At 46.3% G+C, this 27,838-nt stretch overlaps 1 protein-coding gene across 6 annotated transcripts in view; it reads right to left on the bottom strand.

The window, feature by feature from the left end:
• The window catches only part of galnt13 (UDP-N-acetyl-alpha-D-galactosamine:polypeptide N-acetylgalactosaminyltransferase 13), a 704,750-nt gene that overhangs the window by 70,383 nt on the left and 606,529 nt on the right, over positions 1 to 27,838 (bottom strand). For 5 of the 6 annotated variants that reach the window (XM_038789559.1, XM_038789560.1, XM_038789557.1 and 2 more), the window contains one exon: positions 2,481 to 2,615. In XM_038789559.1, coding sequence (XP_038645487.1) covers positions 2,481 to 2,615 — 135 coding nt within the window. Of the gene's footprint in view, positions 1 to 2,480; positions 2,616 to 8,737; positions 8,986 to 27,838 lie in introns of those variants that run through there. The other variant, XM_038789562.1, reaches the window with a different exon arrangement.

Raw genomic sequence — 27,838 nt, 5'->3', positions numbered from 1 at the left:
GAAAAATCGGCGTTCGCCGTTTTTTACGGCGAATGGCGATTCTCCGAGCCTGATGGGCCGAGCGGCGGGCCCTTCACACCCGTTTCACCACGGCAGCAACCACACCTGGTCGCTGCATTCGTGAAACGGGTGCCTGATGCCTGTTTGGGGCATCTAGGGGCCCGATTTGGATGGGAGCACCGCGACTGTGCTCCGGAGGGGACAGGCCCGCGATCGGTGCCCACCGATCGTCGGGCCAGCGTCCAAAACGGACGGACTCTTTCCCCTCCGCCGCTCGGCAAGATCAAGCCGCCACGTCTTGCCGGGTGGCGGTGTAGAAAGACGGCACAGCGCATGCGCGGGTTTGTGCCGTCTGCGTGATGATGTCATCCACGCATGCGCGGGTTGGAACCGGCAACCCGCATATGCGCGGATGACATCATGAAAAGCGCCGTTCGCGCGTCATTTCTGGCGGCCGAGAACGACGGGGGCCCGCTCCTAGCCCCCCGGGTGGGGTTGAATTAGGTGCGGGGAGCGGGCCCCGAGGTCGTCGTGAACCACGGCCGAGTTCACGACGGCCTCCGCGATATTTGGCCTTAGCGGAGAATACCGCCCAACATCTTTGTTTCAAACACTAGCTTTCGGAGCACTGCTCCTTCCTCAGGCGAATGAATTTTAAAGAACAAGGAAGCTGAGGGGGAACCTAGTAGAGGTCCTTAAAATTATTAAACTATTATTAAACAGTGTAGAGAATATATTGTAATTTGTGGAGGAGACCAAAACTAGCAATCAAAGTTATAACCATCAATCACAAGTTCTAAAGAAATTCAGGAAAAATTTTGTCACCCAGAGGATGGTCTGAATGTGGAACTGACAAGGAGTAGCAGAGGCCAACAGCATTGATGCATTTAAGAAGAGATCCACACATGATGCAGAAAGCAAGGAAATGATATACTAATCAGGTTGGATGAAATTGGGTGGGGAGGCTCCTATGGAGTATAGAGACTACCATAAATCAGATTAGCTGAATGGCCTGTGTCCATGCAGCAAATTATATGCAACTTCAAATTAGGGAACATTGCAAATTGAAAAATGCAGAAAATTAAAGAAGGGCAGTGGAAGATTGGTTGAGAGGGTGCACTGCTGGCAGATGTCGTTCAGTGTGGTGAAAGATCAAATAATATATTCAGAGGCAAGAGAATGTTGAAAGGAAGTATAACCTAAATTGATTCTGAAAAAAAGTGGATGGAAAGAAATTTAGAACTGTAAATACATGTGCCTTTAAATAAAGGTGGCAGTGAGAATAGAAAAGGCCGAAAAAAAACATATAGATTTAAAGACTTTTAGGTGTGAGGACATTGAATTAAAAAAGGAAGCCATTTTGAATTGAAAAAGACGTAGTTCTAACATTGAATTGTGGGTATTCGGTCATTGATTGGATATTTAGAATCCTGGAAAGAGTGAAATGAAGACTCAATAACAGGGTATAGTTATTAATAAAATGGTGCTTTTTCACAGGAATGGGGGAAGTTAACGGATCATCCAATGGAGATTTTCATGGTGTAAGTGTTTTTGTTTCCATTTGTTGACAAATTGGTATCAAGGGGATATTGACCCGGTATTATTACTAGAAGCGAGAAGCTAGAAGAAATTTCTAGCCATAAAGAAAATGATTTACAATTCGCTATTAAGGTCGAGACAGTGCAAATACATTGATAGTGGAATATATTATGGTTAAGCCTAAGGGTTTTATCTAGTCTGATGTTTATGGCATGTACAGAATCTATTGTCAGGGTTTGAAGCAACATTTCGATCCTGGTTGCTACACACAACGAAGGACTATTTGTGTTAACAATGAAAAAGGATGCTTGTGAAAGTTTGTTTTCTGTTTGTACGAAAGGGGACAGAAATGATAGGGCTATTGTAGATTCAAGGAACAGGGGTCAGCCTTGCTGGTGAAAATCTAACTGTCTCAGGCTGAATGGAATGATTCTTGAAGGACACTGGAAGTTACTTCTTGGTTTAAATGGAAAATTGAGCCTACTCTAGATCTGGAATTTACTTTGAAATTATGATGTACAGTGCACAGTAAAAGTGATTGTAAAATGGATCCCAATTGAATTAATTAGCTAATGCAAAAATTATTTTCTTTAGTTTGGTATATTATTATTGCCTGTTAATTTTACTTTGTTTGTTACAGTGAAAGTCTTAAAACTTGAAATCTTGTCTTTGAGTTCTTTCCATAGGTTGCTGGGAAATTAATCTCTTTTGAAAAGTTATCGATCTTGGACACAAGATCGTAACAACAGCCATTTAAGTGCAAGTTAAAGTGCAGTTTTGTGCAATGATTTAAACAAGATATTTGTATCCCACTGAGGAAGAAATTTCCTTTATCCCTGTTATTTGTGTCACTAATGTTTAAACATTTTCCTCATGCATGAAGATGGTAAGTGTGGGTCTCTGAACATGCTTTATAAATCATGACTAAGTAACAAGCGAACCTGTACATCATATTCCCACAGTTGGTTCCCCCTCATGTGATGGCACTTCAACATAACAACTGGACCGTTTAGCCTAGACACATCCAGACACAGATCGTCTGTCCTGATCTCTTTATCTGCTGTGTAGGAGAATACCTGGAGGGAAAGAAAATGACAAAATTATACATGGCTCTCACATAGTCCGCTTTACACCAAGAAATCCCTACAAATTTTACTATCATTAAATTGTCTTAAAACCTTAGATATTTACTTCTAACAGTTGCAAATGTGACGTTATCCCCACTATAGGATATTTGAAAAAATTAATTTTTTTAAAAGTGAAAGCATTGCAAGATTAAATTTTTTAAATCCTTTGATTACGCTCCCATAATGAATTAAATGGGTGTTTTGTATTCAGATATCATTCCATTTCTCTAAGTGATTTGTTCCATTTGTAGGTATTATAAATGTCTCATTAAAATAGTTAGGACTATCAATGTAAGGACTTTTGAAATGTGTTTTCCTCATTGTGTTCCATTTACATTCACTTTTCAAACCATTTGGGGAATAACTGCTCCTCATTTTCAAGGCAGAAAATTTCTCGGGGAAAGGGGATCAAACTATACAGGGGGTTAGAGAGTTTTTCAGGCGTTAAACCATTTCCAGTGTAAATGAGAGATCTAAAACGTGTTTAAGGATCTTCTTGTTAAATGTCTGACACACAGCAAGACTTGAGGCGCGATTTCACGGAAATGAAAAAGAGTCCCATGTCAAGCACGTTTAGCCAGCTGTTTCCCAGCGCTTGCAGTGCCGAGAACAACCCCGCTATCAAACGGGACTCTGCTTCATTTCTGGGCCTCAGTTAGTCCCATTTCTTGCACTAACAAGATCCACTTGCCAGTGCAGGAAGAGATCAGGGCCGTCATTTTTAAATGGCAGCCCAATCTCTGAACATCCACTGTGGCCTCCAGACCCCCAATGCCCCAGCTTACCACTAAGTGGGTGCTTCAGCCCCTCGCACCCCACTTCATAAGGGCAGGGCACCCCCGGGCCATTCCCAAGTGCAGGCAAAATGCCACCCAGGAGTCTTGGCAGTCCGAGCCCGGCACCCTGGCAGTGCCTGGCAGCAGCACTGCCAGGGTGGCAGAGCCACCTGGGTACCCTGGCTCGAGGACCCCCTGATTAGTAAATTGGGCATTGGTGGGTGTCTGAAGGCTGTGGTGGGGGGGAGGGGGGGTTCAGAGATCGGGGCGTCATCTCTTCCTGCACTGGTGAGCGGAGCTCATTAGTGCAGGAAATGGGACTAGGTGTGGCCTCAGTGAGGCCTTTCTGGCTGAGGCCCAGAAATGAAGCAGAGTCCCATTTAATAGCGGGGTCGCTCTCAGTGCTGCCAGTGGCGGGAAACACCCAGCTTAACACACCCAACATGGGATTCTGTTTCATTTCCGTTAAATCGCGCCCAAATTGTTTGATCGTTCTGAATTTGTATCTATCTGTAAAGACAAGGCTGGGCTGAAGGGTTAGTGAATATTTGAATCATGTACTTGTATTAAGATCATTACAACATTTTTTTTTCAGGTGTAATACAGTTCAATTTCTCCTGTTTAATACATGTTTTATTCTTTGTGTCAAGAATTCATCAGCAGACTCCTGTGCATTTGTTCCGTAAATTTCCTTCACAGTTTAAAAATAAAAGTTCGGTTCACTCAAGCCAAGTTTCACTCTGGGATCTGACTTGTGCAGTATTGACATCAGCTGGGATCGTGACACTTGGGATTGGTTGCAGTTCTGGCCCACTGATGAAATTGTGGCGCTGTTACAAGCGCTGTTACAATTAATGCTGAGCACATCTCAGGTCAACATCCGTCTCAGTTGATTATAATTTTTTTTTTGTACTATGGTAGCAAGAAAGGAAAGCAACTGAACACAAAAGCCACTGATAACTTTTAAAAACTTGAAGGATAAAAATGTGCATTACAAGAAAAGGTAAAACTTCAACACATAAGATAAAAGATAGACATAGAACAAAATTAGAAAGAAATCTTACAAAATAATTCCCAAAATGCTTTATCAAAGGTGTACAATAAAACTATAGACGTGATCCTCCATTCACCCAGCACCAGCAAAGCAGCTCGCCATGGCGCAGAGTGGTCGTTGAAAGCCGGGAGACCCCGCTCCTGGGATATACCCCGCTCACAACGCCTAGCCAGATTTAACACAATCTCGTGATATTTTGTGAGATGATTCCCGCCCACAATGAGTGGGATCACTTTTTGGCAAATCTGCATATTAGAGCTAGGCAGTAGGCCTTACACTAAGTGTAGATTCCTGAGTACTTTGGGATTCAAACCCTTTCCCTCAGAAACATCGGGACAGTGCCATTCGGTACTGGTTCCCACAAATGGGGACCAGACGGAATGGCACTCTGAGACCCCCAGCTGCATGCCCTTTGGGCAGGGTGGTGCTCTCGCACTGCTGATGCCACCTGGGTACCCTGGCAGTGCCACAAGGGTGCTAGCCTGGCAGTGCCAAGATGCCCAGGTGGCTCTGCCAGTTGGCATGCGTACTGTCAGGTTGGCACTGCATGCATTTGGGCTGGGGGGAGGTCGGGGATTCATTTGGGGACCTCGGACATCGGGACACCATTTAAAAATGGCGTCCCTATCTCTCGCTACAACGGGGACTTTAGCGAGCGGAGCGCCCCATTGTAAAAAAACGGGGCTCTGTGTGGACTTGGTTCACTCGGGGACTTTGTTCCCCTTTGGGAAGATCACGCTCTGCATTTATATTACGCTTAGAGGTCTTTCAGCACCAGATTAAAAGTCCAGCAGGTTTATTTGAAATCACTGTTCCTTCATCAGGTGAAGTGGAGGGATATGCTGTGATTTTGAATCTGCCTGATGTTGTGAGACCTCTTACTGTGCCCACCTCAGTCCAGTGTCGGCATCTCCACATCGTATTTATATTACTATCTTTAACATTACTCAAACTGAAAAATAGTTTTTACTTTAAACAGAATACAATCCATGGCTTCTCAGAACTAATCCACGCTGCCGTGATGTTTCCAAAGGGAGATCCAAAACTAACTGCTTCTCAGGACAAAAAATTCTCCTGGCCCAACACTGAGTTGCTATCTTCAATTCAAAGACTTTCACAGCTTTTCAGCTCATTCAAAAACACAGGAGTTGGCTTTCAGTGTGACTTCCCTCCAACTAACTAACTAAACTAACTACAACTTAAAAACCTGCTTTCATAAATACTTTTCCACCTCTTTTATCTTAAGTTCTCCATTGTCTTCAAATATCCCTTTGAAAATTCCGGTTCCCAAATATTAATTAAATATCAATGTTCCTATTTAACCTTTGTTTCGGGAAACTAAAATTTAAAATTTTTAAACACCTGCCCCTGTTCACTCAAAAATCTCCTGTAAAATGCTAATCTTCTTTGTCACCTTTGAGGCTCCTTTGAAATGCAACAGCTACCAATCAATTTCAAGACTATTGCCAAATGTAAATTTCAGATCTACTCTGTTTACTTGGAAGTCAAGACCTCATTACAAAGCCTCATTGCAAAATGCAAAAAGGTGGCAGGATGAATTCTCCACCTGCCCAGCCACGGTCCACAGTGGCACGCCGTCACCGGCAGCAATTTTCTCCCTTCCCACAGCTGGCTGTTGGGATTTCCCATTGTGGCCACCCCACGCCACCGGGAAACCCACGGATGGGGGGAGCACTGCCAGCCGAACGGAGAATCCCACCGGCGAAATAATTCATCCCAACATCTTTAGTCTTTCATCCCTTACATTCTGCAGACAATCTAACTTCAACAACCTCACCTTTTATTAACCCTGGAAATAAACAGACACAGTTTCATCCTTACCTACACAGTATATATCCATGAACACGCAAATGAAGGCTCACCAGCTAATTCGGCGGGACCACGCTCGCCAGCCGCCCGTTAATAAGGCCAAGCAACACTTAAGCTGCACTTGCTCAGCCAACCCCAGCCAGTTCGCAACAATGGCGCCCAGGAGACCAGCCCCAGGGTTCGGGGGTGCAGATCTGGGGAGGTTGCTAGATGCAGTGGAGCCCAGGAGAGATGTCCTGTGCCCCCGAGGGTCCCGAAGGATGACCCACAGAGAAGCCACTGCTGCCTGCGATGAGGTAGCGCCAGCTGTGAGCTTGGGGAGTGTGATCAGGAGAAATGGCCTTCAGTGCCGCAAAAAGGTCAACGATCTACACAGGGCAGCACCGGGCCCCCCGAACCCCCCCTAGGGGCATCCACCCCCCACTCCCCATGTGACCCCCAACCCTCACTCCACCCGCTCCTCTTTCAACCCCCGTCACCCTAACCCTCCCTTCACACCTCCCTTCCCATCCTGGTGAACTACGCATGTGGCTAACGATGCCTTTCTGGGCCTCCTCAGGAAAAGTTCTCCCATAATCGTCAGGACCGGCCCCAGACTGGCGGAGGGGTGCCATACGTAAGAATTGTCACCTCCTTCGAGGAGCATCCCCTGGAGGAGACCGGTGTGGCCGAGGACAGGGCGGTCACCCAGTTGGAGGCTGGCGGACGCTGCAGAGGTGAGGAACCCCCAGGCTCCACCAGAAGGACCTGTCATTCGTGAGTTGTTATTGCCTTACTGACTTATTGATTGACCCATCCCTCCCACTGACCACATGCCAAATTCTCCTGCAGATCCTCCAGGTGAGGGAGCCGGCCCATCCCGGGCAGCACCCTCTCCTGCCTCCCACAAGACCACTTCAGAAGAGACCTCCGAGGATGCAACCATCATAGTCACAGCACCTTCCACCAGCGCTGATACACACACCTCAGTGGGAACTTTTAGTGGAAAGGCTTCACAGGCACAATCAGGTGAGCATCATACTGCAGATGCTGCACATCAGGTGGAGGCAGGAAACCCCAGGTGAGACAGCAGTTGGAGGGCTGCTGGATGCCAGAAACCAGCTGGGTCCCAGCCAGATTCTGAACCGATGATACAGAGGTACCTGCAGCTGATTGAGACGATAGGGAGCAGCCTGGACATTCAGAGGGAGATGTCAGCATCACTCCAGCACATCCATAGCCATTTGGAGAAGTCCCAGAGGCTACGGGCGCTGGAGATGTTGCGGCAATGCATGCACTGAGGCCAATACTGCTAGGATGGTTACCGCAGTGGAGAGCCTGGTGCACAACGTCGGCACCATTAGTGAAGGCGTCCAAGGTGTCGCACAGTCGGTGGCGGCTATGGCTGAGGGTCTCGGCAGGATGTCCGACTCGCTGGGGGTTGTCGCCCAGTACCAGGCCGACCTTGATGAGATTCTGCGGGTCATGTCCCAATCTTAGATGGACATGGTCAAGGTGCTGCAGGGCTTATCCCAGTTGCAAATGGGCATTGCCGAGACATTGCAGAGCATGTTGCAGTCATAGAATCGCAGTCATAGAATTTACAGTGCAGAAGGCGGCCATTTGACACATTGTGTCTACACCGGATCCTGAAAGAGCTCCCTACCTAGGCCCACACCCTCCACCCGTAAACCAGCAACCCAACCTAACATTAGGACACTACGGGGCGATTCAGCGTGACCAATCCAGCTAACCTGTACATCTTTGGACTGTGGGAGGAACCTGGAGGAAACCCATGCAGGCACAGCGAAAACATGCAGACTCCGCACAGACAGTGACCTGGCGCTGGGAAATGACAGTGATAACCACTGTGCTACCATGCCGCGCCGTGAGGAGCATCGCCGAGGGCGTCGACACAATGGTGCAGACCATGGGGAACCACCAGGGCTGGCAGAGCCAGATGATACAGGGGCAGCCACGGCTCGAACAAGCTGCCCTGCCATCCAAAGGTGAACCCAGGGCCCTATGGGCACCAAGCAGGAGGAGGGGGTGCTAGTGCCAACCCGGACCTGTCCCATGGAGTGGCGATGGTGGACACCAGTTCCCCGAGTTCCACCCCTCTGATGAGGCCGCATCTCAAAGTCAGCATAAAGGACAGGGCAGCACAGCCATGCATGTTTTTGGACTCTACCGCTATTCATCAGCCTCGTTTCGCTTGAGCAAGAGTGTAACGAGGCCGGAAGATCGTGCCCATAATTTGGAAGAGCAGTATTGATCAAGTCTCAGGCCTACCTCATTCCATGAGCGCAATTCATACCACTTAACCAATAACTTAGTATATGATTTAAATCATCGCTGAATTCTGCTTGCTTTTTTTTTCAAATAAATTCCTTTATTAGCGTCGCTTCAGCAAAATATTGCAAATGCAGTTACTTAAATGTTGTGGCCATCTAAAATGGCCTCCCATAAAGAACTCTGGGAAAAATGGTCAAAGTCAGGGACAGGCAGGCTGCAGCTTGTAGATACACGAAAGTTGCAGCTCAGACATTTTTAACAGTCCAGGAAAAAGATCATCTCCAGGCATCCCAGGAACAAAATCATTGAACAAGAACGATCCTGTTAATGGTCCAGACTACCGGATCACAGATAAGGCCTTATCCGCTCTGTACTTGCCAGTCACCTGGAAGTTAAGTTAAGGTCGTTTTAAGTGTTTTAGTTTATTGTCCATTGTGCATGAACGTGTGATTGATTAAGTATTTAACTTTCTGTGTATTAATAAACAATTATTGCACTGAACAACTTGTGTGATCATTTGTCTACTGTATATGGGTTAAACCACACACTGTGGTTTATAAAGGCACAACAATGATAAAATGTTAAAAATACCCGTGTGAGCTAAGTCTTTTTCAGTATCAATATCATGCAATATTACCTATTTTCATTAGCTGCAATGGTACTCAATTTATGGCATGATATTAAGATTTTAATGAATGAATACAACCACTAGCTTTTAATTTACTTTTTTAATGTTGCTGGCCTATGTTATGACATAAAAGTAACAATATTTCATTTTGCCTTTGCTAGACTATGACGAGGTTATATACTTTGCAATCTGAAAACTAGATCAGCTTAATAATAATATGATCTTAGCATAACGCAACTACATTTAATGCTCTTTTAGGTGCTGTGTGCAGTATGCACAAATAAACTAAACACAAACAAAAAAGACAACTGATCAGAATATTTTAGCATTACTCCTGTTCTTTTGGCCAAAGTAGTTTTGGAGAGTGCCAAAACCCAACAGCCGGTTTCTTAGAGTTAGCAGAAAATGACGAATTGTCGGCCAGCAAGGGGAACAAAATAAACCTCATGGCCTGACAGTGTAGCTGAAGGTAAGCTGGGTGATCCATGTTGAAGGTCACACTACCATGGGAAATAAAATAGACTCAAATTCAGTAATATTGGAACCTAGTATATGATGAAAATATGATGGAAAATAGCAAGGCTTATCCAAGATAGCGCGGGAACATGGAGACTGTGAGCCCTCTCCCCCAGACCGAGTAAAACTATTTTCCACTTCTTATATAATTACTAATAATGTTCCCCTTGTTCCGCACTGTAACCAATCACTGTTTGTCGATATACCATTTGTTCTGTTGATTATTCTTTTTGTCTACTATGTACGTACTGTGTATGTTCCCTCCGCTGCAGAAAAATACTTTTCACTGTAATTCGGTACATGTGACAATAAATTAAATCAATCAATCAATCAATAGGTGCTATGTTACATTATTAGCCCCAATGTACTGACCAGTTCCATGATAAAGTTAAAATTAATAGTTGTACGATGCAAGATACCCAAGGTTCTCAGTAATTTTAACAAATTAATTGTACTTTAGAATAATTACATCATCCCTTACAGAGACTTCACTCAATGCGTGCATGATCAAATTGATCTTGGCTGACAGTTTAGTTTAACGCAGAGAACTGTTGCTGTTCTTTAATTTACCTTCTTAATTGATTCAAAGTACTATAAACAACACTGCGAACAACGCTTAATGTCACTGCTCCCTAAATGTTATCCGGTAAAAGGATTGAGTCTCAAGATAATGGGTACCTGCAGGAAACTGTACAACCTAAAATTAAAATTGAACATATCATCATGATGATGTATGTGTTAAAACTAGGTTAATCACAGATCGAAAAATAACGGGAACTTCCAATGGTAACATACAGGAGGAGGTTGTACGTTGGGAAGCTCCCTCCAGGGTCCTCGGTGTTTGGCCTATTTCACCCACTTTTGGGGGAGAATTTGATTGGAAACGTTTCCCAGTTGCATATTAGTTATAAGAACATAAGAACTAGGAGCAGAAGTAGGCCATCTGGCCCCCCGAGCCTGCTCTGCCATTCAATGAGATCATGGCTGATCTTTTGTGGACTCAGCTCCACTTTCCGGCCCGAACACCATAACCCTTAATCCCTTTATTCTTCAAAAAACTATCCATTGTAAAAACATTTAATGAAGGAGCCTCAACTGCTTCACTGGGCAAGGAATTCCATAGATTCACAACCCTTTGAGTGAAAAAGTTCCTCCTAAACTCAGTCCTAAATCTACTTCCCCTTATTTTGAGGTTATGCTCCCTAGTTCTGCTTTCACCCGCCAGTGGAAACAACCTGCCTGCATCTATCCTATCTGTTCCCTTCATAATTTTATATGTTTCTATAAGATCCCCCCTCATCCTTCTAAATTCCAACGAGTACAGTCCCAGTCTACTCAACCTCTCCTCGTAATCCAACGCCTTCAGCTCTGGGATTAACCTAGGGAATCTCCTCTGCACACCCTCCAGTGCCAGTATGTCCTTTCTCACGTAAGGAAACCAAAACTGAACACAATACTCCAGGTGTGGCCTCACTAACACCTTATACAATTGCAGCATAACCGCCCTAGTCTTAAACTCCATCCTTCTAGCAATGAAGGACAAAATTCCATTTGCCTTCTTAATCACCTGTTGCACCTATAAACCAACTTTTTGCGACTCATGCACTGGCACAACCAGGTCCCTCTGCACAGCAGCATGTTTTAATATTTTATCATTTAAATAATAATCCCTTTTGCTGTTATTCCTACCAAAATGGATAACCTCACATTTGTGGAGATGCCGGCGTTGGACTGGGGTGAGCACAGTAAGAAGTCTTACAACACCAGGTTAAAGTCCAACAGGTTTGTTTCAAACACGAGCTTTCGGAGCACGGCTCCTTCTTCAGGTGAAGGTGCAGGCTCCTTCTTCACCTGAAGAAGGAGCCGTGCTCCGAAAGCTCGTGTTTGAAACAAACCTGTTGGACTTTAACCTGGTGTTGTAAGACTTCTTACTGTGCTCACATTTGTCAACATTGTATTCCATCAGTCAGACCCTAGCCCATTCACTAAACCTATCCAAATCCCTCTGCAGACTTCCAGTATCCTCTGCACTTTTTGCTTTACCACTCATCTTAGTGTCGTCTGCAAGCTTGGACACATTGCACTTGGTCCCCAACTCCAAATCATCTATGTAAATTGTGAACAATTGTGGGCCCAACACTGATCCCTTAGGGACACCACTAGCTACTGATTGCCAACCAGAGAAACACCCATTAATCCCCAGTCTTTGCTTTCTATTGATTAACCAATCCTCTATCCATGCTACTACTTTACCCTTAATGCCATGCATCTTTATCTTATGCAGCAAACTTTTTTGTGGCACCTTGTCAAAGGCTTTCTGGAAATCCAGATATACCACATCCATTGGCTCCGTCAGAGAATACAGCAAAATATAGATAGATTGGAGAGTTGGGCAGATGGAGTTCAATCCAGGCAAATGCGAGGTGATGCATTTTGGAAGATCTAATTCAAGAGCGGACTATATGGTCAATGGAAGAGTCCTGGGGAAAATTGATGTCCAGAGAGATCTGGGAGTTCAGGTCCATTGTACCCTGAAGGTGGCAATGCAGGTCAATAGAGTGGTCAAGAAGGCATACAGCATACTTGCCTTCATCGGACGGGGTATTGAGTACAAGAGTCGGCAGGTCATGTTACAGTTGTATAGGACTTTGGTTCGGCCACATTTGGAATACTGAGTGCAGTTCTGGTCGCCACATTACCAGAAGGATGTGGATGCTTTAGAGAGGGTGCAGAGGAGGTTCACAAGGATGTTGCCTGGTATGGAGGGTGCTAGCTATGAAGAAAGGTTGAGTAAATTAGGATTGTTTTCATTGGAAAGACGGAGGTTGGGGGGGGACCTGATTGAGGTCTACAAAATTATGAGAGGTATGGACAGGGTGGATAGCAACAAGCTTTTTCCAAGATTGGGGGTGTCAATTACAAGGGGTCACGATTTCAAGGTGAGAGGGGGAAAGTTTAAGGGAGATGTGCATGGAAAGTTTTTTACGCAGAGGGTGGTGGGTGCCTGGAACGCTTTGCCAGTAGAGGTGGCAGAGGCGGGCATGATAGCATCATTTAAGATGCATCTGGACAGATATATGAATGGGCGGGGAACAGAGGGAAGTAAATCCTTGGAAAATAGGCAACAGATTTAGATAAAGGATCTGGGTCGGTGGAGGTTGGCAGGGCCGAAGGGCCTGTTCCTGTGCTGTAATTTTCTTTGTTCTTTGTTCCCTGTTATCTACCGCTCTGGTAATGTCCTCAAAAAATTCCACTAAACTAATTAGGCACGACCTGCCCTTCATGAACCCATGCTGTGTCTGCTGAATGGGACAATTTCTATCCAGATACCACACTATTTCTACCTTGATGATAGATTCCAGCATCTTCCCTACTACCGAAGTTAAGCTAACTAGCCTATAATTACCCGCTTTCTGCCAACCTCCTTTTTTAAACAGTGGTGTCCCGTTTGTTAATTTCCAATCCGCTGGGACCACCCCAGAGTCTAGTGAATTTTGGTAAATTATCACTAGTGCATTTGCAATTTCCCTAGCCATGTCTTTTCGCATTCTGGGATGCATTCCATCAGGGCCAGGAGACTTGTCTACCTTTAGCCCCATTAGCTTGCCCATCACTCCCTCCTTTGTGATAACAATCATCCCAAGGTCCTCACCTGTCATAGCCTAATTTCTATCAGTCACTGGCATGTTATTTGTGTCTTCCGCTGTGAAGACCGACCCAAAAAACCTGTTCAGTTCCTCAGCCATTTCCTCATCTATCATTATTAAATCTCCCTTCTCATCCTCTAAAGGACCAATATTTACCTGAGCCACTCTTTTTTTGGTTTCTATATTTGTAGAAACATTTACTGTCTTTTTATATTCTGAGCAAGTTTACTCTCATAATCTATCTTATTCTTCTTAGCAGCTTTTTAGTAGCTTTCTGTTGCCCCCTAAAGATTTTCCAGTCCTCTAGTCTCCCACTAATCTTTGCCACTTTGTATGCTTTTTCCTTCAATTTGATACTCTCCCTTATTTCCTTAGATAACCACGGTCGATTTTCCCTCTTTCTACTGTCCTTCCTTTTTGTTGGTATAAACCTTTGCTGAGCACTGTGAAAAATTGCTTGGAAGGTTCTCCACTATTCCTCAACTGTTCCACCATAAAGTCTTTGCTCCCAGCCTACCTTATCTAGTTCTTCTTCCCATTGTAATCTCCCTTGTTTCAGCACAAAACACTAGTGTTTGATTTTACCTTCTCATCCTCCATCTGTATTTTAAATTGAAATATGAAAGGAGGTCTGAAAACCAAAGAAATTATAATTTGAAGAAAGGTGTGAGCCTAGTTCATTAGCAGTGTTGAGTTCAGTGAAGAGTGTGGTGGGGGGAAAGATGACAGAGGTGAGCTCTCTGGGTGGGGCCGCACTGCTAATGATGGCAGTGCTGGCGGAGTTATGGCAGCTGAGTTTGAGAAGCAATTCAGCAAGCATTTCGAGCAGCATAGGAGGGAAATGCCGGAGAGTCTTAAGTAGTCTGTGGAAGACTTGTTGGCCTTGATATGGGAGGCAATTGGGAAGGCGTTGGGGATAGTGTGGGAGCATAGTGAGGTGTTGAAGCACAGTGACCAGCACGCTTTTTTGGAAGACGAGCTGTTGACGGTGGAGGACAGTAAATAAGGGCCTGTGAGCAATGGTCGAGGACCTGGAAAACACGATCCAGCAGTTGAACTTGCGGATCATGGGACTGCCTGAGGTTATGGATTGCTCGAGGCTGATTGGAGTACTTTCAGCAATGTTTGGGAAGATGTGTAGGGGAGGGGGGGGTGGGGGGGGAAGAACGCTCCTCCTTTGAGCTGGATAGGGCGCATTGATTGCTCCAGCCAAAGCAACGGACTAACAAGCCACTAAGACTTATTCTAGTTTTCTTCCACAGCTATCAGATGAAGGAGAAGATGCCCTGATGGAGTTGGCGAGAAGGCGGGCAGCCTTCAACCAGACGAAGGCACCACTTTACAAAAGTAGAGTGCGTTTTGCAGTGGTCTACCCAGCAAAGCTGATTGTCACGCACAACTCAAAGGTTTTGGACGGAAAATGGTGGAAAGCAGACTTTGTTGTGAAAAAGTGGAGGTGTTGGAGGGCTATGTGTTTTGTCGATTTTATGTTGTATCTGGGACATTGTATTTTCTTTATGTTTGGGTACTGTGAACTGAAAATTTAGTTTGGGGGCTGTTTGATGGATTGGGTTGCTTCTCTCCCCTTTGTTCTTATTGTTGATGTTCAGGTGAAAGGGAGTTGGGGGGGGGCGGCTACTCTACTAGCAAATTGCAGTTCGCTCGTAAACAGGAATGAGATGGGGGAAGGGGCTGTGGTCTGTTGATCCTGTTTGTGCAAGTTTTGGCATGCCTAGGAGCTGTGAATGGTGGGGGGAATGGGCAGATAAGAGCGGTTTCGAGAGGAAGTGGTTGTGAGATTTCTGAGATGGGCAGGGGGGTAAGAGAACCCCGATTCGGTTGGTGACATGGAACGTGTGGGGTTGGGGGCCCTGTAAAACGAGCAAGAGCTTTTGCCCATCTGAAGAGCTTGAGGGTGGATGTGCAGCTGTTCAGGAGACTCACTTGTGGGTGAAGGACCAGGTAAGGCTTTGTAAGGGCTGGGAAGGTCAGGTGTTTCATACCGACCTTTACAGTAGCGGGCCCGGGGTGTGTGGCAATCCTGATCAATAAAAGAGAAGGCTCCAGATACAGAGGTGGTGGCGGATCAGGGAGGTAGATATTGTTGTGTTCTGTGATATAATCGTTGTAATTATGTACACAGAACATATGGTTGTTTCACTACAAAGAGGATTTATTAACAGACACGTGGAAAGATAACTAATGAACTATAATACGGACGGTGGCTACTAAATGAATTCAGTGAATTCTCCTGTACCTACTCTAAATGCGACTATCATCTTATATGACTTACTACTAACTGGCAGGTGACTTGAATGATGTGATTGATCTCTATCGCAACCAGCTAGTTGAAGGTCGTATGCGCAGGCATCTCACTACATCCCCCTTCCTCTGGAACTGTTAACATTTGTATTCAAATATGACAGTGTCTTACAAAACATGATCTGCATGATCATTTTACACATGTCATATGTACAGATCCAACTGTCCTTCACACAACATAATACGCCTGATGGACGTTTTCCTGATGCACAGCTTATTGGACATTCATGACGACATCACCCATTGGTCTTCTGAACCTTTGTCGGCTGCTCGATGTCGACTTAACGTCTGGAAGACCGTTTTTTTGACAGGTCTTCTTTGTATTGCTGGGGCTGGTTTAGCACACTGGGCTAAATAGCTGGCTTGTAATGCAGAACAATGCCAGCAGCGTGGGTTCAATTTCCATACCAGCCTCCCTGAACAGGTGCCAAAATGTGGCGACTAGGGGCTTTTCACAGTAACTTCATTGAAGCCTACTTGTGACAATAAGTAATTATTATTATTATAGGGCAGCACGGTGGCCTAGTGGTTAGCACAGCTGCCTCACAGCGCTGAGGTCCCAGGTTCGATCCCGGCTCTGGGTCACTGTCCGTGTGGAGTTTGCACATTCTCCCCGTGTCTGCGTGGGTTTCACCCCCACAACCCAAAAATGTGCAGAGTAGGTGGATTGGCCACACTTAATTGCCCCCTTAATTGAAAAATGTAATTGGATAATCTAAATTTAAAAAAATTATATATTATTATTATTATCGGCTTGATTGGCCCTTTGACGTGATGCGTCTGGAAGACCAATTTTCTTGCTGGCCTTTTCTTTGTGACCAGCTTTTTCAATTTTCTAACACGATGCTTCTTTCTGCGTCGTGTTGGGCTTTCTTGACTGCCGGCAAGAAATTGCCGATACCTTCTTCTCCAATACCGTGTTTGCGACCACAGTGTCCTCCACTCTCCTTTTCTTCCTCTTCCTTCTCATGGGAGTGATCCTCTGACTGTCCCTCTTTTTCTTTTTTGCTTTGGTGGCACCGTTATGCTGCTGGATGGCGCCATGGGACTGGTTGCTTGCAGTGGTTTTGCCCTCATAGCTGATTTCAGAGCCTTAGCTGGATCAAGGAGTTTTGGCTGATCTATGGATACGTCCACACACTTAGCTGCATGCCCATCACTTGGTGAAACATCCAGTGTCGGCATACTTTTGGATGATTGTGCACTCGCAGTCAAGTCTGCAACTTCAAAGGCAGCACGGTGGCCTAGTGGTTAGCACAACCGCCTCAGGGCGCTGAGGTCCCAGGTTCGATCCCGGCTCTGGGTCACTGTCCGTGTGGAGTTTGCACATTCTCCCCGTGTCTGCGTGGGTTTAGCCCCCACAACCCAAAAATGTGCAGAGTAGGTGGATTGGCCATGCTAAATTGCCCCTTAATTGGAAAAAATAAATGGGTAATCTAAATTTTTTTAAAAATAAAAAAATTTTAAGACTGCAACTTCAGGAGCAGTCTGCAAAGCCTCGCACTCTGGTGTCTGGGCTGGATCAACGTCCCCAAAGTTAGGTGCTGCTCTTTACTTTTGTGTTTGAGCCCCAATTAGTGGCTCATCCTCACTTGAAATGACGATGTGTGAGTTTTCTTTTGCTGAAGAGCCGATTAGTGACACATCCTCATCTGATTGGGTGATGTATGTTTCGTCTTTCATTGTGGAGCTACATGCAAATGTATCCATCTGCTCTTCTCGCACGTCTTTTGGTGGAGTGGCCTTGAGTATTGGGGAGTTTGCTGGGGACGGGGGGGGAGGGGGGGGGGGTGTTGGGGTGGCGGGTCCAAAGTGCTGCGGGAGTCACCAGCACGGGCTCCATCACCTCCTCCTCCCTCCATGGGCAGCACAGTAGCACAGCGATTAGCACTATTGTTTCATAGCGCCAGGATCACAGATTCGATTCCCGGCTTGGGTCACAGTTTGCGCTAAGTCTGCACATTCTCCTTATGTCTTTGTGGATTTCCTCCGGGTGCTCCCGTGTGGCCTGCTGTGACTGGTTCATGCTATGGAGCGTCGCTGCAATGTCCAGGTGGCTCTGGCACGTGGCTGCCTGTTAGGCGGCAACCCTGTCCTGGGCCTCAGTCAGCCTCTATGCAGAATGCCCCATGCCTTGGACATGCTGATCCATAGCCAAAACCTTCGCCCCAGTGCTTCCACTGCGGCTGCACACCCTGCAGTGTTAGCTTGGGTGGTATGCATGGTCGACACCACCTCCTGCCCCTGTATGCAGTTGGTCTCCTCCACCTGCGCCTGAAGTGCTGAATCTCACTGACAGCCCCTCATGCAGTCCCTGGCTCTGCGACGACATCTCCCCAATCAATGGGACTGTCCATTCCAGGAGCCCTAAACCCGACTGGACAGCAGCTAGTTCCTGGGGTGTTCCTACCTCCACCTGCTGTAACCAGAGCAGCCGTGTGGTTCTCACCAGAGAGTTTCCCAGGAGACTCTTCACTGAAGTGCCCAACTGAGGTGAGTCTCTCTGGGACGGTGGACGGTGTTGGAGACAGCTGTGACGGGAAATCTGTGTCAACCTCGGACTCGAGCTTCGGGGTCTCTAGAGTATCGGGTCGAAGGCTGCCGTCCGAGCTGCTCTCCTCCTCATTGTTCAGCTCACGGCGGTGGCTCCGGCTGTGGGACTAGCTGGGGGGGAACGGGACACCGGATGAACCCGCCCCACCATCAGCAGGTCACGCAAGACACAAGAAAAGATGGATGTTAGACAGTCCAACATATGCAGCCCAGGGGGTGGGTAGCTAGTGGCCAGAGCACCCGGCCAGTATGGGTGCCGCCATGTGGTGAAGTGGGGGGCGTGACGGGGCGGAGTCAGGTTACGGATGTGTGGGATGCGGGTTAGTACCTGTGGCACAGTGCTGTCGACTCACCCTGGCCGCTCTGAGAAGGTCATGCAGATTCTTCCAGCACTGCTGGCTGGTATGGATAATGTTGCCCACGACGCTAAGTGTCTCTGCCACCTATGCCCAGGTACGCCGAGCAGCAGTGGCTTGCAGCTTCCTTCCCGGGCCGGGGGACAGGGTCTTCCGCCTCTCCTCCACCGCGTCCAGGAGGGTCTGCAGCTCGGCGTCGGTGAAAAGGGATGCCGCTCTCCTTGCTGGCATCTTGTTGGCTGGGATGCTGTGTGTGGGGATTGTAATGTGTACATGCGGCTACAGCTTGTCAGTATCCTGAGTGTCAATCTCAGACCGGGCGAATTCAGGACTATTTCTCATTGGAATCGATTGTGTTCCTCATGGTGCCGGTGCTAGTCCCTTAACAGTAGCTGTATTGATCCAGGTGTGGTGCCAGTTTTGCTGCCGGCATTAACACTTAGTCTCAGGAATGGAGAATCCTGCCATATATGTTTGACTGTTTCGGGGTTGGGTGGATAAGGGATAAGGGTTTTTTGGACTTGTTTTGGGAGGGGCAGTGTGAGATCCTGGAGGAGGTGTCAGAGAAGTTTGGGTTTTCGCAGGTGGGAAGCTTTAGGTATCTGCATGTGAGGGACTTTGTGAGGAATGTTTTCCCGTAATTTCCGGTAGTGCCTCCATCCTCACTGTTGAAAATGGTTTTGACGCTCGTGGGGTTGTAAGAGGGGAATATCTTGGGAATTTATGGGGGGATAACAGAGGAGAATGCTGAATCCCTGGTAGGGATTAAAGGAAAGTGGGAGGAGTTGGGGTGGCATTAGAGGAGGATTTGGTGTGAAGCCTTGTGTCGGGTGAATGCCACGTTGTCGTGCGGGAGACTAGGGTTGATACAGTTGATGCTGCTGTGTTTGGTTGTTTGTTTGTTTTGGTTATGGTTTTGTATTCATTAAAAAATGTTTAATCAAAATATTATTTAAAAAAATATTGAAACAAAATGGGTGGGATATCCTTTTAAAATGGTGGACGGGACCTGAATCTAGAAGTTCTGCCCCTATTGCCTACAGTTTCTATTTTTGCTGGCAGAGGAAAGTGGGCTACGCACAGCTCACACTTGAACAGGTCCAGCTGTACTCGGTGTTCAAACGGACGCCATTTTCACTTCAGCAAGGGCCTTAACCCATGGTGTTAGAATGTCACAAATGCTCCTGAAGGGAAAATAAACTCTGTAGAAGTGTCAAGCTGTGAAATTATTTGTGCTGAATGTTTTGGGCCAGAATTCTCTGTCCGTTCACTCCGGCGGGTTTTATGGTCCTGCTGCAGTGAACAGGTTTTGGCTGAGCGCCAAATTCTCCGTTCCTGCTGACAGTGGCCACGGGGCAAACCCCGGAGAATCCGGCCTTGGACTCCTTATTGAGAAGACTAAGCCCATATTCAATGAATTTGTGAAGAAGGGAGCCGTCTAATTAAAACATAAAATTCGGCACAAGCTTGACAGGATAGCTGTCGAGAGGCAGTTTCCCCGACTGGAAAATCTAGTACCTGAGGTCATAGTTTTGAAGTAAGGGGTCTGCAATTTAGACAAAAATGAGTAGAAATGTCTTCACTCGAAGTGTTTTCTGAATCTTTGGAATTCTCAAGTGTTGTCGATGTTCAGTTGTGTCATAATATACATCCATGTATATAATGGAGTGCAGACAGGCAGTGATTGACACACAAGATGACCAGTAAGCACACAGAACACAGCAGCCAATCACCAGACAGATCACGGCCACTATAAAGCCAGAGGGCACCAGTTTTCCCGCTCTCTTGGGATCCAGCCTCTGAGACAGTCAGAGCTCGTGAGCAGCAGCTACTACAAACACCATGTGGTAGTCAGTTAGTCTGGTCAGGCTTGCCTCAGGTCTCCAGTCAAGTCAGCATAGCGTCAACCCACAGTTGATCATGTAAAATAGTTAGATGTTAAATAAAATCGTGTTGCTTCTCATCAAGTGTTGGAAGTCTGTCTCTTGCTACACTGTATCAAACGCAGTCCACATAGACCCAGCCTACCCAACACATCAAGTTGTTGAGTAGGTTCAAGGCTGAGGTGGATTTTTAGGCAGCAGGGGAATTAACAAATTTGGGGATGATGCAGGAAGTCGAGGTAGAAGATGAGCTTATTGAATGGTGGAGGAAGCTTGAATGGCCTCCTCTTGCACCTTTTCCCTACATTTCTATGTAATGTAGTGGTTCAGAATGGTGATGTCATTGTGGAGCAATCCAGAGGCCAAAGCTAATGCTCTGGAGACATGCGGCGCGATTCTCCCAAAAGGGTCAAAAGTCCCAGAACGAGCATATTTAGCCGCATGTTTCCCAGCGCTCGCAGAACCAACAAACACATGACTATTCAACACAACTCATGTTGTATCAGGGGCCTGAATGGGGAACGTGCAGCAAGGCTGCACAAAGCCCTGTATTGTGCAGTGGGGAGCTCCACTGAGCGGAGCTCCCCAGAGCAGTAAGAGATCCGGACGGCATTTTTAAATGGAGACCCACCAAGCAATTCCCCCAAAACAGGAGGAACAGAGTCACAAGACCACTAATTAATTTTAACAAGAAAAAACATTTATTAGACATGGAAAAATTGGATTTCAACACAATACTCCTTTACTCCCCCCCTTAGCTTTACAATTACACACAGATTTTAAGGTTAATGCGGATGGCAAAGCATATCTTAAGCGACAAAGGCCTCAATAACCCTTAAATACACAAGATGGCAGTGGTCAAATACACTCCCCACTCTGAATCTCAAGTGAATGTCCGTAGATTTCTCCTCCGAAACACCCCAGATGATTGTCATATGAGATTTTCTGGACTCCACTCCCAAAACACAAACGCTTTTAAAAATGTATTCACAATAATGCTTTCTTTAAGCGGTTTGCATTCTGAAATTAAAGTCCAAGTTTTCAAAATGACACTTTTAAACAAAGCTTCTCTACTGTTAACAATGAATCCATTCCTGGATTTTATACCAACAATAGGACAGTATTACGGTGGCAGTAAGGATGTTTGATGAGGACTCGTCTACTGAGGTAGTATGGGCTGAGGTTAGAAACAGGAAAGGAGAGGTCACCCTGTTGGGAGTTTTCTATAGGCCTCGATAAAGTTCCAGGGATGCAGAGGAAAGGATTGCAAAGATGATTCTGGACAGGAGTGAAAGTAACAGGGTAGTTGTTATGGGGAACTTTAACTTTCCAAATATTGACTGGAAACAGATGGGTCTGTTTTTGTCCAATGTGTGCAGAAGGGTTTCCTGACACAGTATATAGATAGGCCAACGAGAGGCGAGGCCACATTGGATTTGGTACGGGGTAATGAACCAGGACAGGTGTTAGATTTGGAGGTAGGTGAGCACTTTGATGATAGTGACCACAATTCGGTTACGTTTACATTAGCGATGGAAAGGGATAGGTATATACCGCAGGAGAAGAGTTATAGCTGGGGGAAAGGCAATTATGATGCGATGAGGCAAGACTTAGGATGCATAGGCTGGGGAGGGAAACTGCAGGAGATGGGCACAATTGAAATGTGGAGCTTGTTCAAGGAACAGCTACTGCGTGTCCTGTATGTACCTGTCAGGCAGGGACGAAGTGGTCGAGTGAGGGAACCGTGGTTTACTAAAGTAGTTGAATCACTTGTCAAGAGGAAGAAGGAGGCTTATGTAAAGATGAGACGTGAAGGTTCAGTTAGGGCGCTCGAGAGTTACAAGTTAGCTAGGAAGGACCTAAAGAGAGAGCTAAGAAGAGCCAGGAGGGGACATGAGAAGTGTTTGGCAGGTAGGATCAAGGATAACCCTAAAGCTTTCTATAGGTATATCAGGAATAAAAGAATGACTATGGTAAGAGTAGGGCCAGTCAAGGACAGTAGTGGGAAGTTGTGCATGGAGTCCGAGGAGATAGGAGAGGTGCTAAATGAATATTTTTCGTCAGTATTCACACAATGTTGTCGAGGAGAATACTGAGATACAGGCTACTAGACTATAAGGACTTGAGGTTCATAAGGAGGAGGTGTTAGCAATTCTGGAAAGTGTGAAAATAGATAAGTCCCCTGGGCCGGATGGGATTTATTCTAGGATTCTCTGGGAAGCTAGGGATGAGGTTGCTGAGCCTTTATGTCATCATTGTCTACAGCAGGGGTGGGCAAACTACGGCCCGCGGGCCGCATGCGGCCCGCCAAAGGTATTTCTGCGGCCCTCCAAGTCATTGAAAAAAAAAAAAAAAAAAATTTTTTTAAATTTAAAAATTTTTTTTTTTAAGGTTAATGGAGGGGGGGCTGTTGTGTTACTTACTGGTATAGGGTGGATACGTTGACTTGAGTAGGATGATCATTGCTCGGCACAATGTCGAGGGCCGAAGGGCCTGTTCTGTGCTGTACTGTTCTATGTTCTATATGAGGCGCCCAGAATCATAACCGGGTGAAGTAATTATTTTACTTAATATACTATGCGGCCCTTTGTGAATTGTGAATTTCTGAATGTGGCCCTTGCACGGAAAAGTTAGCCCACCCCTGGTCTACAGGAATAGTGCCAGAAGACTGGAGGATAGCAAATGTTGCCCCCTTGTTCAAGAAGGGGAGTAGAGACAACCCCGGTAACTATAGACCAGTGAGCCTTACTTATGTTGTGGGCAAAGTCTTGGAAAGCGATAGGATTTATAATCATCTGGAAAGGAATAATTTGATTAGCGATAGTCAACACGGTTTTGTGAGGGGTAGGTCGTGCCTCACAAACCTTATTGAGTTTTTTGAGAAGGTGACCAAACAGGTGGACGAGGGTAAATCAGTTGATGTGGTGTATATGGATTTCAGTAAAGTGTTTGATAAGGTTCCCCATGGTAGGCTATTGCAGAAAATATGGAGACATGGGATTCAGGGTGATTTAGCAGTTTGGATCAGAAATTGGGTGGTGGTTGATGGGAAATGTTCAGCCTGGAGTTCAGTTACTAGTGTTGTACCACAAGGATCTGTTTTGGTGCCACTTTTATAAATGACCTTGAGGTGGGCGTAGAAGGATGGGTGAGTATATTTGCAGATGACACTAAAGTTGGTGGAGTGTGGACAGTGCGGAAGGATGTTGCAAATTACAGAGGGACATAGATAAGCTGCAGAGCTGGGCTGAGATGTGGCAAATGGAGTTTAAGGCAGAAAAGTGTGAGGTGATTCATTTTGGAAGGAATAACAGGAAGACAGAGGGCGTGATTCTCCATTCCCACGCCGGTTGGGAGAATAGCGGGAGGTCCGCTCCCACACCTCCCGCTATTCTCCCACCCCCCCAAAATGGCGTGTTGCGCTTTGCGACATGCCGCTCGGAGAATCGCGGACCGCCGTTTTTCACGGCGGCCTGCGATTCTCCGACCCCGATGGGCCGAGCGGCCTGCCGTTCGCGACCGTTTCACAATGGCGGCAACCACACCTGGTCGCTGCCATCGTGGAAACGGCGAGATATGCCCGTTTGGGACTTGTAGGGGGAGTACAGGGCTCGGAGCACCGCGACTGTGCTTGGGAGGGGACAGGCCCACGATCGATACCCACCGATCATCGGGCCGGTGTCTCAATGGGACGCACTAATTCCCCTCTGCCGCCCCACAAGATCAAGCCGCCACATCTTGCGGGGCGGCTGAGTGGAAGACGGCAACCGCGCATGCGCGGGTTGGAGCCGTCCAACCTGCACATGCGCGGCTGACGTCATTAGGCGCATCAGCCGCGTCATTTGCGGCCGAGTCTCCCGACACGGCCCTCCTATTCCCCGGTGAGGGGAGAATAGGGGGCCGGGAGAGGCTTCCGACGCCGTCGTGAACCTCTCCAGGTTTCACGACGGCGTCGGGCTTCTGGGAGAATTTCGCCCAGAGCACTGGGCTAATGGTAAGATTCTTGGTAGTGTGGATGAGCAGAGAGATCTCGGTGTCCATGTACATAGATTCCTGAAAGTTGCCACCCAGGTTGAGAGGGTTGTTAAGAAGGCGTCTGGTGTGTTAGCTTTTATTGGTAGAGGGACTGAGTTTCAGAGCCATGAGGTCATGTTGCAGCTGTACAAAACTCTGGTGCGGCCGCATTTTGGAGTATTGCGTGCAGTTCTGGTCACTTCATTATAGGAAGGATGTGGAAGCATTGGAAAGGGTGCAGATGAGATTTACCAGGATGTTGCCTGGTATGGAGGGAAGATCTTATGAGGGAAGGCTGAGGGACTTGAGGCTGTTTTCGTTAGAGAGAAGAAGGTTAAGAGGTGACTTAAAATGGGTTAACGGGATATGGCCAACATATCCATTTGGGGAGGTGGTTTTGAGACCAGGAGGAGATCAGACATGATCTGGATGGCGGAGTAGGTTCGAAGAGCTGAATTGCTTACTCCTGCTCCTAATTCCTATGTTCCTATGAAAGAGCACTGTACCTAGATCCTATCCCTGTAACCCCACCAAGGGGCGGTTTGTAATGACCTACCCTGCACCTCTTTGGACTGTGGGAGGAAAACAGAGCACCCGGAGGAAACCCACGCAGACACGGGGAGAATGTGCAGACTCCACACGTACAGTCACCCGGGGCTGGAACTGAACCCGGGTCCCTGGTGCTGTGAGGCTGCAGTGCTAACCACTGTGCCATCGTGCTGCATGAATCTAACTATAGGATTTACCCCTTCCAGGCACAGAAATTAAACCCACTTAAAACTATATCTTATTTCTAATGTTTACCAATACAAATATAAATCCCTTAAAACTACCTTTGTTTTTCTAATGCTAAAACATAGTTCATAATTTTCCAGATCTTTTTAAGATTCCAGAATGATGCTTTTGGATTAGACAATTGGAAATGTCACTTCATTATTTAAGAATAGCGTGAGGGAGAGTCTAGGAACAGGGCTTTAGGTCCTTGTCACCAGGCTTAAATGGGGGGTAGAAACTCGCACTGTGTGCAAAACAGTCACATACTTGTGATTTCCCCAAGGCGGTTAATTAATGGCCCGCTCTTGAAGCTAGAGAGAAAATCTTTCCGAGGTGATGAATTTTGGTTCCACCATTAGCTTGGAGAAGTGGGGGTTATTCTCTTTGTAGCAAAGGAGTTTGAGTGGAAATTTGCAAGAGTTGTACAAGGTTATGACAGTTTTAGAAAAGATAGACAAAGGAAAACTGTTCCCATTGCCTGATGGTACAAGGTCTCCGGGACACACATTTAAGGCTTTGGGCAAGAGATGTCGGAAGAAAGTGCAAAAAAACATTTTATACAGTCAGTTGTGATGACTTGGAACTCGCTGCATATGAAGGTGGTGGTAGTGAAGGCAATGCATGCTTTCAAAAGGAAATTGATGGGAAATAAACTTGCAGGGCTATGGGGATTGAACAGGGCAGGGAGACTGACTGGATTGCTCTACAGAGAGTCAACATGGACATGATGGGTCAAAATGGCTCCCATCTGTGCTATAGGGCAGAACATAATCCTGTCCTTTATGGTGGAAAACATGGCAAATCGGCCAACTTATGGGAGAGGCCGCATGTCAGACTCCAGGTGGCAGGAATATCTTCCTCGATTATATCAGAGGCAGGAAGAGGCTGATGTGGGAAGCCAAGCCAGGCCGATTGTTGCTCATTAATGAACCAATTGATACCAGTTCTCCCTGAGCCCACTGGAATTAGTTGGCGTTGAACAGCTTTCCGAAACATTCCAAAGGTCTCCCAGCAAACCCTGGGAGTAAGGCACTCTGCCCAATTTAGTGACCCAACATCGGGAGAGGGTGTGGCAGTGAAAGCTGCCCTTCTCCCATGACCCTCTCTCCTCCACCCCTATTCCACTCTGTTAGCAGAAGAAATTGCTATATGTGTTACAGAATTGATATGAGTAAGAATAGAGATGTCTCAAGTATTATAACAGCACAGGTCAAGGGAAAAACCAGCAGGCAAGGGGTTAAAATGTTGGACCTTAAAGAAACGTCACCTGCACTGGAGATAATTCAATCATCTCACAGGGCATTAGGATAAGAAAGGGAACCCACGTCACAGAAATCATGGCTCCAGCCTGTCTGTCGGAGATTCAATGTCCAGCCCAGTGCAGGGGATAAAAACACATTAACACCCCAACCAGAAGTTCAGGGTAAAGGAAATATGTTGAACCGAATCCAGGAGATTATAAAGAAGCATTGTATTAGCTGATTGTTTTCCCTTAAAGGGACCAGAAAATATGCATACTGATCACCTTATATTGTTCCAACTGAATTGATGACGTCAATGCCTACTTGTAAATCTGAAAGAACCGTAAATATATATGCGTGTAATTCTGCCTATGATCAAAGCTGACTTTTGCGAGCACAGGATAGCAGAAGAACTTGCCTCTCTTGGATGCACACTGCAATTTCGAATAAACGCAACTTTTACAACTCCACGCGGTCGAGAAAAGACTCTGAGCATTTCTTCCCTCCAACACACCCTCACTCACCTGAGTCCACTGATGTAACAACGATCCCTAGCAGTGCCTGGGGTATTACCGGCAGCAGCCAACACTCTCGACAGCACTGCCAGCAATGGAAAACTGCTGGCCTCTGATTGGTAGGAAGCTCCTGGGGGCAGAATTTCCACCCTGGCGAACCTAAGTACCACGGAAAGCCCAAAGCTGGTCAGTTATGTGCCTGACAGACACTTCATTTGGTCGGCCTCCCCCACAGCCATGCCATGGGTTTCATTGGACCCGAATTGGGTTCATTAAATCCAGTCCATTATGACTCTATGATTCTAACAGGGAGTTGAAAGCAGCAGTAGGATGCCATTAAGTAAGGGACAGAGTGTCCTAAAATGGAGAGATAAAGCACCCCATTTTGGGGTACACTCCAACTTTTACGCATGTAAACTAAAAGGAAAAAAAAGGGAAGATCCCCTTCAAAGGCAAGCCTCGGAGAGGCTTTAAGATTGCCTGGAGCACACACCCCCATCACTCCTCTCTACCACCCCTACCTCACCCTGAACATGCAGCCTACTTTTGTTCCCTCAACCTTTCTGTGCATATCTTGCAAACAATAGATAAGACAAATGCTTCTTAGAAAAAAATATTCACCCAATCCCTTGGGGTTTTATAGATCTCTTGCAAGAAGAGCTGCATTTTGCTTCCATATACGTGTTCGTTAGATCAAAATTGTAAATAACGGATATATCAAAATTATCTGATCCATACACCCATGAAAGTGTTCAACACTTAAAAAATAAGGGCATAGGCATCTCATAC

The sequence above is a fragment of the Scyliorhinus canicula genome, chromosome 2 (assembly GCF_902713615.1).
Source record: "Scyliorhinus canicula chromosome 2, sScyCan1.1, whole genome shotgun sequence".
Taxonomy (NCBI): domain Eukaryota; kingdom Metazoa; phylum Chordata; class Chondrichthyes; order Carcharhiniformes; family Scyliorhinidae; genus Scyliorhinus; species Scyliorhinus canicula.
Note: the sequence above shows the minus strand (reverse complement) of the source record. Positions and strands in the feature narration are given on the sequence as shown.